Raw genomic sequence first — 17,582 nt, forward strand, 5'->3', positions numbered from 1 at the left:
GTGCAAAGATGATGAAGAAGTGTTAAGGAAGCCTCTTACAGACCTCAGTCACATCTGCATCTCCCACTGAATCCCCTGACCAAGTAATCATTTGGCGCTTCTCCACTGCGTGGTACGACTCAGCTCGGGATGGCTCAGTATGGCAGAAGCAGAATTTAACAGCTACATTCTGACATTCTGAGGAGGACCCTTTGGCATGGAGGGGGATTCATAAGGTCAATTTTCCACACTGACGTAAGCTGGCGCAAAAGTATCTTTGTGTGCCTGCCACTAGCACACCATCTGAAAGACTTTTCAGCACCTCAGGCAATGTAGTTACATTTCGGCGCCATCTCTGAAACCAAGCAAAGTGGACATGCTGGTTTTCTTGTCCAAAAATCTGTAACGATTTTAGTATCAATGCTGAAATGTGACCAAGCAAGCAAGCCATGTTAAGAAAACAATAAGAGAGCAAAGAAGTAACTCCACTCTGTTTCAAATGTTTGTGTACCTGAATGTTCTTGATGTTTTCAGGTTGATATAACTATACCAAGTGGAGCAAAGTGTTGGTGAGATTTATTTTATTATTTATTTTTGTTTGTTTGCTTACATGTCTGATTTGTTTTATGCAACAGTAAAACATGGCTTGTTCACTTTCAGGAGTTGTAGTAATGCTTTATTTTCCCTGAAATAATGTGAAACATATGTTGGTTATTTAATGTTTTAAATATACTTAAATAGATTTTATAAAAAGAAATATTGTATTGCATATCGCTAACTTATGCGCCCTCCAGAAGCTTGCGTTCTGCAAGTGAACGACGCCTTGTGGTGCCATCCCAAAGAGGTTCAAAATCACTCTCACAGACCTTTTCCTGGACTGTGCCCAGCTGGTGGAATGACCTCGCAATCTCAATTCGAACAGAGTCTTTACTCATCTTCAAAAAACATCTAAAGACACCTTTTTCGCCAGCACTTGACCAACTAATACTAGTACTTACCTTTTCTTGTCTATCCAAAAAAACCCAAAAAAAAAAAAAAAAAACCTAGCTACGGTTCTGTGCTAGACTAACTGAGACTTGTCATGGCACTTGTATACTGTTGTTTTCCTCTCGTTGGTCTGATTGGTTATTTTGTTATCATTTGTAAGTCGCTTTGGATAAAAGCGTATGCTAAATGATTAAATGTAAACGTAAATGTAAATATCAAATATCGCATTTTTTAGCAAGCTATCGCATATCGTATTATTTTTTCAATATCGCACAGCCCTAAAGCAAAGGTTTGTTACGTTTGGTAATTTTAACTAAGCCACCGTTGACAGTCTTCCAGTGTTGCCATGTCCTCTTATTATCTTCTGTTGTCTGTAGTTTGGACATGGCTTATAAAGTGAGCCACTTCTTGGAGTGAGTAAAGTGGGCAGTTGTGGGTCACAATATTTTGGTCTTATTTCCAATAAACAGCATTCGGACTTTGGATTTTGGTTTATTTTGGTCTTGTTTTTGAAATGAGTCAGGACTTGCTCAAAGTGGGGAACATTTAACTGTTCATGAGGTAGATTGCCTGGGGGAAGAAACTGTTCTTGTGCCTGACTGTCCTGGTATTTGTGGCTCTGAAGCGCCGGCCAGATGGCAAAAGTTCAAAGATGGGGTAACTTGGATGAGAGGGATCCAGAGTGATTTTCTGAGCCCTTTTCCTCACTCTGGATGTATACAGTTCTTGAAGGGTGGGCAGGGAAGCACCAATAATCCTTTCTATTTATATTTGTTTTCTCTTTAGTCTTCTGATGTCTGAAAATCGTACGATTATATCGTCTGTGATTTTTTTGCGAAGCTCGTCAGTGAACTACGGCTCTGTGTAGTAAATGCTGCTTCACCTGAAAGCACGCGATGATGGTTTACTACTAATCACAGAACTGGCTTTACTGACGAGATGCGCATGACAAGAATCACATTTGATTAAGTCAAGTCAAGTCAAGTCACCTTTATTTATATAGCGCTTTAAACAAAAAAGATTGTGTCAAAGTAACTGAACAACATTAATTAGGAAAACAGTGTGTCAATAATGCAAAATGACAGTTAAAGGCAGTTCATCATTGAATTCAGTGATATCATCATGCAGCTCAGTTCAGTTTAAATAGTATATGTGCAATCATTTGCAATCAAGTCAACGATATAACGACAGCGGCAAGGAACCAAAACTCCATCAGTGACAGAATGAAGAAAAAACCTTGGGAGAAACCAGGCTCAGTCGGGGACCAGTTCTCCTCTGACCAGACGAAACCAGCAGTTCAATTCCAGGCTTCAGCAAAGTGAGATTGTGCAGAAGAATCATCTGTTTCCTGTGGACTTGTCCCGGTTGTCGTCTGAGACAAGGTTTTTACAGGGGATCTGTCTCTGGGGCTCTAGTCCTCGTCTCCGCTGTCTTTCAGGGCTGTAGAGGTCCTTTCTAGGTGCTGATCCAACATCTGGGCTGGATACATACTGGATCCGGGTGACTGCAGTGACCCTCTGACTTGGATACAGACTGGATCTGGTGGCTACGGTGACCTCCGATTAATCGCGCAGCCCTAGTTCTCGTAAGAACACAAATCCCTAACATTATGTTTGCACCCAGCTTTGGCAAAGCATCTGTCAAATGAACTGAAACTAAAGTGTGATGTGGCTTAGTGACCTTCTCAAGTGTGAAGGGCTGTGTAAAGTATACAGCAGGCATTGGCCGGTATGAGATTTTGACGGTATGATAACCTTAAGCAAAAATATCACAGTTTCACGGTATTGTTGTTACAGCTCTGAAATGTGTTATTTTTAAATGACTTTTTCGCTGGACAATATATTTTGTTTTTGAGCAACATACAGAACATTAGAAACAGTAGAATTAGTTTATTTTTTCTTTGTTTCCTAAAAAGAAAAAAATAAAGACTGACTGATCTTTATTTAACCTAAATCTGTAATTACAGTTAATTTTAGTTATATAATTCATATACATATCATTTTATATCATTTAGTTATATAATAATAATCATACACATAATTTGATTTAATAATAACCCAATTTGAATCAAAAACAATGTTCTGACAAGCTTTGTGAAATTATACTAGATGTCTGAAGAAACAAACAGCAGAAGCTCTGAATGAGATGCAGGTTCTCTCTCTGACAGCAGGAGACGCCTCTGGAACACAGATACAGACCAGATACAGCGTCTCCTTGGTTACCGCTGTAAACACTGCTTTAATATGAACTATACAGAGACCAGATGAGAAGAAAATACCACGTAAACTTTCCAGAAGACAGTCAACTCCCCTCAGAAACACATTCATATAAACCCCAAATCAGTATTGAGGATGTTCTTCCAGTAGTTAGTGCATCATGAACAGTCAGTGATCTCCCTGCTGCAGTATTTTTCTCTGTGCGTCTGTCTTCAGCGTCTCTGGTCTGTGTTAACAGACATTAACAGACTTCATATTTTCACATAAATTACATTTTGTCCAAAACAGAGAGTTGCAATAAGGCAAAAAACGGCGGGTGGCCGATCGCGTAAAGGACTAAGTATACTTCGGCTGTCCGCGCACCGTCAGCATTATGTTATTTTAGTCATGGAGAGGGCTCACGGACAGCCGCGCACCCCGTGGTCCTGCTACAAGTTTTGAAAGCTGTGCGGACACAGCGAGACGGAAAGGAACGCTGAATGTGAAGTGTACCCGGGTCATCCTACACACACGTGACTGACCGCTCGCTCACCAGCAGGAGGAGGAGGGGTCAGTGTTACTCTCTGAGGGACTCCTACTCTTTCAGTCTCTGAGGAGACATGGAGAACAGCGCATACCGCAGGAACGCTATCATGGAAAATATTAGTGGTTCTGAAACCGTGACATTTTCAAATCGCGGTATACCTTGAAACCGGTAATGGGCCCGTGCCTAGTATACAGTCTGTTGTGCTGCACATTTCAGCGTGCATGAGCCGGTGGTTTTAGCATCTCGGAGATAAAAGTATTCTCATTTTACACTGCTGTAGTATAAAGTCAAACAATACACTTATGAAATATTAATTTGTATAAACATTTATTTTATGGTGGAGTTGTTTTACGGCAATATATTACAGCCTTAGGATTAACAATAACTTTTATTTATTATTGTGATGATTTTCTAAACATTTTCTGACATCCTAAAACAATTGTGTGAATGTAATGTAGACCGACACAATATCAAAACCTAAAAGAGGTCTGAGTCCACTTTAAAGTCCAGGTACAGGTCAAGGCAAAGACTGCTTGCTCGGTTCAATCTGCACACTGAAAAAGGCTTTTACCTAATCTTACTAAACTTGATGCATTTAACCTCAAAAAGCAATGCTGCAGTAGAGCTGTTAGAGATGTTCTGATGCCTCCACAGGCTGACAGTCAGGAGAAACACCACAGCACCCAATTCACCTTTCCCTAAATTACGTAATGTTACTCCACTTTACATCAGCAGGAACAAGTTGGCCAAAACTCACGACGACCATCCTGACCTCAGTAAGCAAGCGTGCTCCTCTTTACAGCTGCTGTCCGAGGCTTGATATGACACTGACAAGCGCAGCATCTGCCCGTCACAGAGAGAGGGTGATGCTGGTCGCTCTTAACCACTGCGAATATCAGTCAGTCTCTCACAGCAGCAGTATTTCAGCATATCTCATGCGTCTGCATCCAGCGCCAGTCACACTACAAAAACGTGCGGCGCCAAACACTTTCAGCATTATTCAACAGAGCCAGAATTAATGAATGATTAAGTGCACGTGACATAACGTGCCGCTCTACTGAAATCCTAAAACTGTTAAAGCAGCGACTGGAAAACCAGATGCCGATGTCACAGCCATAAAGACTGACTGGCTCACACATCAATATCTGCTCAAACTCACTGCCAGCAGCCAATAAAACACTTTCCATTCAGTCATGGATTTGCTGTACAGTACCCTCCTATGTGGAACTTCAATAGAAAAACACTTCGATCTCAAAGCACCATGACTTTATCACGACTTTACTAGTGTTCACTTTACGTAACGTGTCAAAACCGGCCGCTTGAAACTAAGCACATGCATCTCACTGGTTTGATAGAAAGCAGAAAAAAGGGAATCCCATCAGCCACTTCATGAAGCCTATCTGGAGGGATCAGATTAATTGACAACCATTAAAAGGACAAACAGAAGAAGACAGCTTTGTGAAATCCCCTACAGCTTAACTCTGTCCCCAACAATACAAACAGCTGAGCAGATGTATTTCTAGCAGCAGAAAACACTGGAGCCGTGTTGACAGCTGCTACACAACACACACAAACACAGAGCCTCAGGATCACACATCTGCTTACAGAGCCTCCACATTCATCCTCCTGCAGGTGCACGAAAACCTAATCACTTCTGATCGAACCACTATCTGATCACCACACACCAGGTGTATGCATTCTGACACACCATTCAGTCACTCAAGCACTTCAGGAGGCGGTTTAAGACGCCGTGGGCTAAGTGTAAATGCCTGTTTAAACTGCATACATGAACTCTGCTCCTCCCAAAGTTAGTTAAACAAAAAAAACAAAGAAGCTGTGAGAGCATGTTATAACGGCTCCAGTCACGAACGCCGCTCGCTCAGATTCAGATAAAGTGACGAGAGCAAATTAACCCACAGTCATATGGAGGACTAAACCTGCAGAAATTAAAATTAAGTAAATGAACATATAGATAAATAAATAAATGAAATAAAAGGAAAATAAATAAATAAATAAATAAATGTGATAAAAACAAAAATAGTTAAATAAATTTAATCCTGAATTTATATTTTAAATTACTTTTTTCCTTTATGTATTTATTTTTATTCTTTTAAACTTTTATTTGCTTATACTTTCATTTATTTTTATATTTAATTTATTTATTTTTAAATGTATTTATTCATGCATTTATTTTTTATATGTATTTATTTATTCCCAGGTGTATTTATTTCCAGATTTATTTATTCATTTATTTCTTTTTACTTTTGCGTGTGCAACATGTAAATGAGGGAGGCGGTCCTTGTGGAGCGCCGGTGAATCATTGGTTGAGAGCTCACGCAGAAGCCTCTGATTAAACTAATAATAGAGATCGGGGTTTGAGAGTGTAGTGTTCCAGATCAACTGGAGAGATCCAATATATTTTCACAGATTCACATTTATTATGTTGAGTTATTTAATAGCGACTGAATTCAGTTACTTATCCTCATAGTTACATCACTAAGCCCGGATAAATAAATCTGGAAATAAATACACCTGGGAATAAATAAATACATATAAAAAATAAATAAGTGCATGAATAAATACATTTAAAAATAAATAAATAAAATAAATATAAAAATGAAAGTATAAGTAAATAAGTAAAAACTTAGAATAAAAATAAATTTAAAATAAATACAGAAAATACATAAAGGAAAAAAGTAATTTAAAATAAATTCAGGATTACATTTTATTTCAAATGAACTATTTTTTGTTTTTATCACATTTATTTATTTATCTATATATTTATTTACTTATTTTTAATTTCTGCAGGTTTGGTCCTTCATACAGTGAAACACCAGCACAGCGGATACATTAGATTTACATACACTTCATTCACATAATATTTAGCATTAGAGGAAGTACTAGTGATGGCCGAGTTCACAAACAGCACAAACCAAACCACCGTTATGTCCCTCAGCTGTGCTTCACTCACTTTACTCCGTCTCATGATTACAATTACTGCCCCGCAAAGGAAAACAAGTGCTGTCAGAAATGCAGCTCACATCCAACCCAGCACTAGACATGTTTTATTCATGCTCCGCTGCTGCTGAACACTGCGCAGTTCATGCAGCCGATGGTCAGGCCGTAACCGGTTATCTGCTGCATCTGTTCTTCAGAAAGCCACCGAGTGCTTCACTCTGGAGCTGTTTGGCTCAAATGAGTGGAAACTACTGTTAAACGCTTGTGCGTCATAACTCGTCTCAAAGAGGCTTTTCTAAAACTTGGCATCAAAGCGTCTTACAAATGCACTTAACTAGATAAACTGCCAAGTCATAATACCAGTGTCGTCAGAGAGCTGAATCGCTGTGCCTGCGGCTAAAACTGCTCGCAGACTCACTAGAGCAGTGCCAGCCCTTCACAGCAACCAGGACGCTCACCATACCTTCAACTGAACCGCTTCCTACACACAGCAGGCAGCTCCTGTGTCTCAACAGGCCTTTTCACCGCATGAGAAACAGAGCAAGACACACTCACACACACATTCTCACACCCACTCTCATTCACACACAAACAAACACACACACACACAAACACATTCTCACATGCACTCATAAACACACAAACAAACTCACAAAATCTAACTCACGCATACAAACTCACACACAGTCACAAACACACAAACTCACAAAATCTAACTCACACACACTCTCACACACACACATACACACACACACACGCTCACACGTGCTCATGCTCACTCTCACACACTCATACTCACACTCACTCATGCTCAAAAACCAAAAAAAAAACCCAAAAAAAAACCACAAAACATAACAAACAAAAAAACCCAAACACGCATATACACTAGACGCACGCACATACACACTCACAAACACACTCTCACACAAACTCACAAAATCTAACTGACACACACTCTCACACACGCATATACACTAGGGCTGTGCGATTAATCGAAATCGTAATAAAATCACGATTTGAGCGTGCACGATTTCTAAAATCGCTTTATAGCACGATTTTCCGTGGCCCCGACCTCCCGCAGTATGTTATCCGATCCAATCAGAATGCAGCGCGCCTATGTGGAGCGTAAGAACAGAACAGACTGGGCATATGCCTAACTCCAGGTTCACATGCTGTCTGCGATGCGTATTTTTTCCGAGCCCATGTTAATGGATCAGAACGTTCACAATGCACACGGTAAAAGATGTGAACAGAAAAGGTTAGAAATCGAAACGTGTGAAAAGAATGAATATCTAGCGCATGAGCATAGAGAGAGTTGTGAGTGAGTGAGAGGAGACATGTTTCAAGTGCGCGCACTCTCTCCGGACGAGAGCAGCGTGTATCTGAGCACACGTGTCTGGTTTTGTGACAGAGCAAAGGAAATCTGCTGCGAGCGGAGAGATTCACGCTCGCGCATTATTTTAATGTGCTTTCGCGTTACAATAACGTGCTCTCGCTGCTGCTTCTGCACCGCATACACATACTGTATACGCACTGCAGACAGAGTACGTGTGAACCTTGGGTAATAAATATATCTCGGCACCTGAGGCACCGCTACAATGAGCTCTATGAACAATGCATGGCAAAAAAAAAAAAAAAAACCCTGGACAATGTCTTTTCTAGAGGCATGTTACAACTTTTTGATAAATCTCTCATACATCTTCACTTAGTGATTATTTTGACTTATGTCTGTTCTAGAGGCATGTTACAACTTTTTGATAAAGCTCTCATTGGTTTTCTTTTGGAAATATGTTTCAAATTCATCCTGAATGCATTTATGACTGTAAAGCATGTCTGTGTGTGTCAAAATCGTGATTAAAAATCAAAATCGCAAAATTTATCAAAAAATCGTGATAGGTTTTTTTTTGTCCATATCGCACAACTCTAATATACACACTCACAAACAAACACACTCTCACACAAACTCACAAAATCTAACTCACACACACTCTCACACATACTCTCACACACGCACTCACTCACTCATGCTCACACGTGCTCATGCTCACACACATTCACATAAACACACACACACACACACACACAAACTCTCACACTTACACACACTCTCACTAATATACAAACACACACACACACAGACACAGCACATCGGAGTCCAGATGAAGAATGTAAACACCGCCTGCTCTTGTTTTCACAACACTGAACTACATGTAGAATGATACAGTGAAGAGTCTGATCTTCAGATATCACCTCCTCACACACACCACAGTCACTGCGCACACAGGTCAAAGGACACAGCTCTGCATGTTGATCCTGAAGTCTTATAGAGCATCACCACCAAGACAAAGATTTGAGATGATGCTGGCATTTACTGATCTCATCTAACATCTGATGAAATGAGAGTCATTCAACCAATCAGAAGACATCTCAGACCAAACAAGAGCCATGTAACTAGTATCTGACACCTGCTTTCAGTAGCAAACCACTAAACTAGTGTCAGACATGTGTTCATTACTAACCAACTAAACTAGTGTCAGACATGTGTTCATTACTAACCAACTAAACTAGTGTCATGTGTGTTCATTACTAACCAACTAAATTAGTGTCAGAACTGTGTTCATTACTAACCAACTAAACTAGTGTCAGACGTGTTCATTACTAACCAACTAAACTAGTGTCAGACATGTGTTCATTACTAACCAACTAAACTAGTGTCAGACATGTGTTCATTACTAACCAACTAAACTAGTGTCAGACATGTGTTCATTACTAACCAGCTAAACTAGTGTCAGTCGTGTTCATTACGAACCAACTAAACTAGTGTCAGACCTGTGTTCATGACTAACCAACTTAATTAGTGTCATGTGTGTTCATGACTAACCAACTAAACTAGTGTCAGACGTGTGTTCATTACTAACCAACTAAACTAGTGTCAGACCTGTGTTCATGACTAACCAACTAAACTAGTGGCAGAACTGTGTTCATTACTAACCAACAAAACTAGTGTCAAACATGTGTTCATTACTAACCAACTAAACTAGTGTCAGACATGTGTTCATTACTAACCAACTAAACTAATGTCAGACATGTGTTTTCAGGACTAACCAACTAAACTAGTGTCAGACATGTGTTCATTACTAACCAACTAAACTAGTGTCAAACATGTGTTCATTACTAACCAACTAAACTAGTGTCAGACATGTGTTCATTACTAACCAACAAAACTAGTGTCAGACCTGTGTTCATGACTAACCAACTAAACTAGTGTCAGATGTGTGTTCATGACTAACAAACTAAACTAGTGTCAGACGTGTGTTCATTACTAACCAACTAAACTAGTGTCAGACGTGTGTTCATGACTAACCAACTAAACTAGTGTCAGACATGTGTTCATTACTAACCAACTAAACTAGTGTCAGACATGTGTTCATTACTAACCAACAAAACTAGTGTCAGACCTGTGTTTTCAGGACTAACCAACAAAACTAGTGTCAGACCTGTGTTTTCAGGACTAACCAACTAAACTAGTGGCAGACCTGTGTTCATGACTAACCAACAAAACTAGTGTCAGACCTGTGTTCATTACTAACAAACTAAACTAGTGTCAGACCTGTGTTCATGACTAACCAACTAAACTAGTGTCAGACGTGTGTTCATTACTAACCAACTAAACTAGTGTCAGACCAGTGTTTTCAGGACTAACCTACTAAACTAGTCAGACGTGTTTTCAGGACTAACTTACTAAACTAGTGTCAGACGTGTGTTCATTACTAACCAACTAAACTAGTGTCAGACGTGTTTTCAGGACTAACCAAACTAAACTAGTGTCATACCTGTGTTCATGACTAACCAACTAAACTAGTGTCACATGTGTGTTCATTACTAACCAACTAAACTAGTGTCAGACATGTGTTCATTACTAACCAACTAAACTAGTGTCAGACATGTGTTCATTACTAACCAACAAAACTAGTGTCAAACATGTGTTCATTACTAACCAACTAAGCTAGTGTCAGACATGTGTTCATTACTAACCAACTAAACTAATGTCAGACCTGTGTTTTCAGGACTAACTTACTAAACTAGTGTCAGACCAGTGTTTTCAGGACTAACCTACTAAACTAGTCAGACGTGTTTTCATTACTAACCAACTAAACTAGTGTCAGACGTGTGTTCATGACTAACCAACTAAACTAGTGGCAGACCTGTGTTCATGACTAACCAACTAAACTAGTGTCAGACATGTGTTCATTACTTACCAACAAAACTAGTGTCAGACCTGTGTTTTCAGGACTAACCAACTAAACTAGTGTCAAACATGTGTTCATTACTAACCAACAAAACTAGTGTCAGACCTGTGTTTTCAGGACTAACCAACAAAACTAGTGTCAGACATGTGTTCATTACTTACCAACAAAACTAGTGTCAGACCTGTGTTTTCAGGACTAACCAACTAAACTAGTGTCAGACCTGTGTTCATGACTAACCAACTTAATTAGTGTCATGTGTGTTCATGACTAACCAACTAAACTAGTGTCAGACCTGTGTTCATGACTAACCAACTAAATTAGTGTCAGACCTGTGTTCAGGACGAACCAACTAAACTAGTGTCAGACCTGTGTTCATGACTAACCAACTAAACTAGTGTCAGACCTGTGTTCATTACTAACCAACTAAACTAGTGTCAGACCTGTGTTCATGACTAACCAACTAAATTAGTGTCAGACCTGTGTTCATGACTAACCAACTAAATTAGTGTCAGACCTGTGTTCATGACTAACCAACTAAATTAGTGTCATGTGTGTTCATTACTAACCAACAAAACTAGTGTCAGACATGTGTTCATTACTAACCAACAAAACTAGTGTCAGACATGTGTTCATTACTTACCAACAAAACTAGTACAATCGTGTTTTCAGGACTAACCAACTAAACTAGTGTCAAACGTGTTCATTACTAACCAACAAAACTAGTGTCAGACCTGTGTTTTCAGGACTAACCAACTAAACTAGTGTCAAACATGTGTTCATTACTAACCAACTAAACTAGTGTCATGTGTGTTCATTACTAACCAACTAAACTAGTGTCAGACATGTGTTCATTACTAACCAACTAAACTAGTGTCAGACGTGTGTTCATTACTAACCAACAAAACTAGTGTCAGCATGTTTTCAGGACTAACTTACTAAACTAGTTTCAGACGTGTTCATTACTAACCAACTAAACTAGTGTCAGACCTGTGTTTTCAGGATGAACCAACTAAACTAGTGTCAAACGTGTGTTCATTACTAACCAACTAAACTAGTGTCAAGCCTGTGTTTTCAGGACTAACTTACTAAAAAAATGTCATACCAGAGTACTAACCAACAAAACAAGTCACAAGTCACACGTTTTCATTGCTTGCCCACTAAATCAGTGTCCATCTATGTGTTCAATAGTAACCGCTAAAGCCTGTGTGTGTTCAGTATTAACCCTCTATTAAACCTGTTTTCTCTCAGGTCTATGTGTTCAATAGTAACCCACTAAAGCCTGTGTGTGTTCAGTATTAACCCTCTATTAAACCTGTTTTCTCTCAGGTCTATGTGTTCAGTAGTAGCCCGCTAAAGCCTGTGTGTGTTCAGTATTAACCCTCTATTAAACCTGTGTTTTCTCAGGTCTATGTGTTCAGTAGTAGCCCGCTAAAGCCTGTGTGTGTTCAGTGTTGACCCTCTATTAAACCTGTTTTCTCAGGTCTATGCATTACTTACCCACTAACTTCAAACATGGGTTTTCAGTACTAACCCACTAAACTAGTCACACGTTTTCATTGCTTGCCCACTAAATCAGTGTCCATCTATGTGTTCAATAGTAACCCACTAAAGCCTGTGTGTGTTCAGTATTAACCCTCTATTAAACCTGTGTTTTCTCAGGTCTATGTGTTTAGTATTAAACCTCTATTTTCTCAGGTCTATGTGTTCAGTAGTAGCCCGCTCAAGCGCCGTGTGTGTGTCGGACCTTGTCCAGCTCGTCGTGCAGCTCGGAGAGGGTGGGTCTGATCAGCTTCTCGCCCAGCGGCGCGGCGGTCTGCCGGTAGAAGTCGATGTTGGGCACGGCGTCGATGGTGTTGTGTCCGAAGGTGCGGAGGTAGTAGGTGTTGGTGTGGGTGTCGTAGTGATGGTGCTGCTGGCCGCCGGTGGACGAGTGCAGGCTGCCATCGCTCATCACCGTGTCCCCGTTCTGCGCGCTGTCCGCCGGCGCCGCGTCCGGACTCGAGGCCGCGAAGTTCACGACGCGAAACCGGCCCTTGGCTTCCTCGCCGCCGGACGCGGCATCCCGGAGCGGCTCGGCGGAGTATTCGGGTGGGGAGGATTCCGAGGCCAGCGCCGTTTCCGCGCCGCACTCCGACACCAGGTCCACCTGGAAGCGGCTCTGGCTCGGCGTGGGACCGGAGAGCTTGAGCGCGTCAGGCTCGGGCGCGGAGAGATGGTCGCTCGCGGCGGCGGCGGGCGGAGGTGACGCCGACATGACAGAAAAGCCTCCTCAGAGCCGATATTGTCCGGTAAAGTGCAGCGGAGCCGGTAGAGGTGACACTGATGCTGCAGGAAGACTAAAACAACGCACCGCGCGTCCCGCAGAGCGTGCGTCCAGCCAACAACTCCACTCAGCTGAACGCGTGTGAGGAAATATCCGACGCGCTCCAAAGCACGCTAACGATCTCCGTGAACCTAGCGTTCGCCGTGATGCTGCGCGACCTTGCCGCAGCTTCGCGTCTCGCCGCTTTATAGGCACTGCAGCAGCGGTGATGCTGGGCGGCATCGCGAGAGGAGGCGCTCTCGCGAGATTTGCCCGCTCCATCAGGGGTGGAGACTCACACAAAGGCAAATGAGAAGTTGAGTCACCTTGCATTGCGACATTGGGACGAAATACAAGTGTATCTAAAACATGTCGTTTTGGAAATGCTGAATCCTATGGACGTAACATTTAGTTTAGAGAGAGAGAGGAGTTGTGTCACAATATTTACATCTCAGCCGTTTACATAAAGGCTTGTGTAGTCTTTTAAATTGGGATCTTTTGCTCTCCAAAACTACAATTTAATATACTCATTTCATATTTTTAACAAAATATCTGTAAGACAAACACAATAAAACGCATTATATAATGAAGGAGATGTGAGTTTAATGGCAGATTGCCACAGTGTAACAATATGTCTTTATTAATATGATGATTCTAAAAATAATATAGAAAATATTCTTCCTGTCTGTAACCATAATGGCAAAGAAAGGAACATGTGTTTGGCTAAGTTTTGTCTCCTGCCAGCTCTCATTACTCAGAGGTCATATTTTAGAGGACACACAAGAATACTCATCTTAAAGGAATCGTTCACATTAATGAGATGTTTTGGATGGTTTCCTGCAGCAGCTGCTTGATTCACCCTGGATCGGTCAACAGAGCTTTCACTTCTGTGCCACAGTCAAACCACTGATAAAACCACATATCATATAGAAATAGATCATCTCAAAGGAATCGTTTGCTGACAAACATGCTGAAGATTAGCTGATAAGCTTTCGATTCATTAAATGATCAGCTCTTTTCCCACAGAAGCGGTTTATTCAGTCTCTCCTCTGACATCCATGCAGAAAAACAGATCCCAAGAGCACACAGAAGAAACGTTTCTCAAGATCAGATCATCTGTACACATGATGTTGTGCTCACAGATTCAGAAATTCATTCTGTCAGTTTAGAAATCTGTTCCCACTGATTAATCAGCAACAGCCTAAAATATCAGAAAGTATATTTCTAATATATTCTACAAATGAATAGACTAGAAATCTTTGTTGGCATTAATGTAACTGCAATACCAAGTTACAAAAAATACTTAAAAAACATTCAAAAAAAGATATATGAAAAGTGTTTATAATGTTTGAAATATGGATATTTTTCCTATGAAAACGCATGGATTCGCTACAGGAGACCTTTATTTACCCCCCGGAGCCGTGTGAGGCATGTTTTATTATGGATGGATGTGCTTTATTGCGTCTTTTAGGCTGTTGAACAGAAACACCCACTCACTGCCATTACAAAGCCTGGGAGAGCCAGGACAATTTTTGATATAACTCTAATTGGATTCATCTGAAAGAATACAATACAATACAAGTTTATTTATATAGCACATTTAAAAACAACTGGTGTTACAAGGCTAAAAGACGTCGACAATAATGACACAGAATTTAAGCACTAGAGAAACAATAAAAGTAAGATAAAAATAAATAAAATCCTAAAAAAAATAATAATAATAAATAAATAAATAGAGGAGAACAGCTAGTTACAAAAGAAATGAATGCCAATATAAGTCAGGGATATTGAAAGCCATGGGGGAAAAAGTAAGTGTTCAGGGCAGATTTAAAAGTTGACAAGGTTTGGGCGGATCTGATGTAGGCTGGAAGACTGTTCCATAACTTAGGACTGATGACTGCAAATGTGTGATCACTGTTTTTAAGTCTGGTTCTAGGAACATATATTAAATCAGAGTTCCTAGATCTAAGTGATCTAGACTGAGAAGGTGAATGCAGTAGTTCAGACAGGTACTGTGGTGCCTGGTTCCACAAAGACTTAAAAACAAATAACAGAACTTTGAAGTCAATTCTGTATTTGACCGGTTACCAATGAAGCGAAATCAGAACTGGTGTAATGTGATCACTTTTACGCTTCCCTTTGAGGAGCCGGCTGCGGCATTTTGGACTAACTGTAAGCGTGTGACACAAGTCTGAGAGGCACCAATATACAAAGAGTTAGAATAGTCTAGGCTTTCAAGATTCTTACCAGACAAAAAGGGCTTAACCTTTGCTAAAATACGAAGATGATAGAAACAAGACCTAACCACAGCACATATCTGCTTATCAAGAAGAAGAAAGTCATATAAAAACATGGGCTAATTTTCATTTTTGGTTGAACTATCCCTTTAAGGTTCAAATGCCAAAGCTGAGGGAACAAATCATGGTAAAACTGATACACACACTAAGCCAAAACATCCTGAATGTGCCAAAGCTTCACGAAGCTGTGTTTCGAAAACATCCATTAATGTTCATCTCGTGTGAGTGGATATTACTCGTTCACGACGTACAGGAATGACTGAATGGTCATTTTAGGGTGGATTATAAACTACAGTCCTCTTTAAGCTCATGTCTAGAGCGCTCACATGAGTTCACAAAAGTTTATGATTCTTACATGTGTTGTTCATCATGTTACTCTTCATGCATATTTTGTAAATTATGAAGCCTCAAAACAATTGGCAGAAGGCTATAAATAAACCACATAATGTTCTCATGATTTCAGCTTCAACAGCTCTTTCAGTCTTATTTCAGACATTTAACCAAAAACCCCTATGACTTCTGGACAGTGGAACTGGAAGTGCTAAATTTGTAACTCATTTCCAGGTTTCAGCCTACAAAAACACGTCATCTCTTGCACTAGTACTGTACAAGATGTGCCTTATTAACTGGATAATGAGTGGTGCATTAGCAGGAGTGTGTTTAGCAGTGCTGAATTCATGTCTAATCCTGCTCTCCTCAGCTGTCACGTGTGTACCGTGGCTCTGTGTTTGTCTTCAGGTGTGTGAGCTGCTGGCCCTGATCTTCTCTGTCGGAGCCTGTTTGACTTCTTCTTCCCTCTCGCTGGCGCCTCTGCTGGTCTCTGTTCAGACCTTTGCTGTGAAGCCTGCTCCTGACAGCGTATTCCTTCATCTGTGCTTTCATTTCGTTCAATCCGAGGGCCATTCGCTGTCCTGTGCTAACTACAGCAGTGGATTTCAGTCCCTACAAAGCTCTTCTTTTATTAACAAGACAAGATATATTAAAATGCACAGCATTTCTTAAACTAAGCCTAAAATGGCAAACAGAGCTTGGACGCTACAGCTACAGCACAGCTCCCTCCGACAGACTGACTCACTGAAACCAAGCTGCTGTGTGTATCTCAGAAAGCCAACTCTATTTAACAAAGTCTACAAACTCTTCTGCCAACAAATGAAGGATTTGTCTGTTTGTTTCTTTTATTGAACCTGTTAAATAGCTGATTCAGAGACTCAGAATACTCAAAGACACTTACCAATCTCTTAGTGGGGCAGCATTATTATATCATTATTGGGCAGCTGTGGCCTAATGGTTAGAGATTTGGACTTGTAACCAGAAGGTCGCAGGTTCGAGTCTCGGTGCTGGCAGGAGTTGTAGGTGGGAGGGAGTGAATGAACAGCGCTCTCTTCCACCCTCAATACTCATGACTGAAGTGCCCTTGAGCAAGGCACTGAACCCCCAGTTGCTCCCCGGGCGCTGGATATATAGCTGCCCACTGCTCCGGGTGTGTGTTCACGGTGTGTTCACTTCTCACTGCTGTGTGTGTGCACTTGGATGGGTTAAATGCAGAGCACCAATTCAGAGTATGGGTTACCGTACTTGACAAATGTCACGACTTTCACTTTTACTTTATTACCTTGTTCCAGAATTTCCTATTGAAAATTATTATTATTATTATATTTTCCCTTTCTATCTATCTATCTATCTATCTATCTATCTATCTGTCTAGTTCCAAGACTGGGGAACTAACTAACTAAATAAATACATGAATAAATTAATGAATGAATACATAAAAGTAATTCTCAAGAATTTTTTTTTTTTTTTACTAACGTTTTGTTTTACCACCGGTTTCACTACACTATAGCACACTACACTTACTGTTTCTTGCACTACAGTATATCTTCATGTTTTGCGTGGGGTTTCATAGTTGATATTTCCAGTCAATATTTCTTTTCTCTAGTAGGTTATTCCTGCTGCTCATGAAAACTACTGTGCCTGTTGTAATTATTGATTTGTCATCTAAAATGATGGTGTGTGGGACATGCTATGATACTGAGGAAACAGTAAACAGACATGATCAGCGGGGAGCAC

At 40.5% G+C, this 17,582-nt stretch overlaps 1 protein-coding gene across 1 annotated transcript in view; it reads right to left on the reverse strand.

Moving 5' to 3' along the window:
- slc12a2 (solute carrier family 12 member 2) overlaps positions 1–13,462 on the reverse strand; it is a 56,542-nt gene extending 43,080 nt beyond the window's left edge. The window contains 1 exon segment of the mRNA XM_042732067.1: positions 12,661–13,462. Within this exon segment, the coding sequence (XP_042588001.1) occupies positions 12,661–13,170 (510 nt within the window). The 5' untranslated portion in view covers positions 13,171–13,462.
- Between the last annotated feature and the right edge of the window lie 4,120 nt (positions 13,463–17,582).

This window comes from Cyprinus carpio, chromosome B10 (assembly GCF_018340385.1).
Source record: "Cyprinus carpio isolate SPL01 chromosome B10, ASM1834038v1, whole genome shotgun sequence".
NCBI lineage: Eukaryota > Metazoa > Chordata > Actinopteri > Cypriniformes > Cyprinidae > Cyprinus > Cyprinus carpio.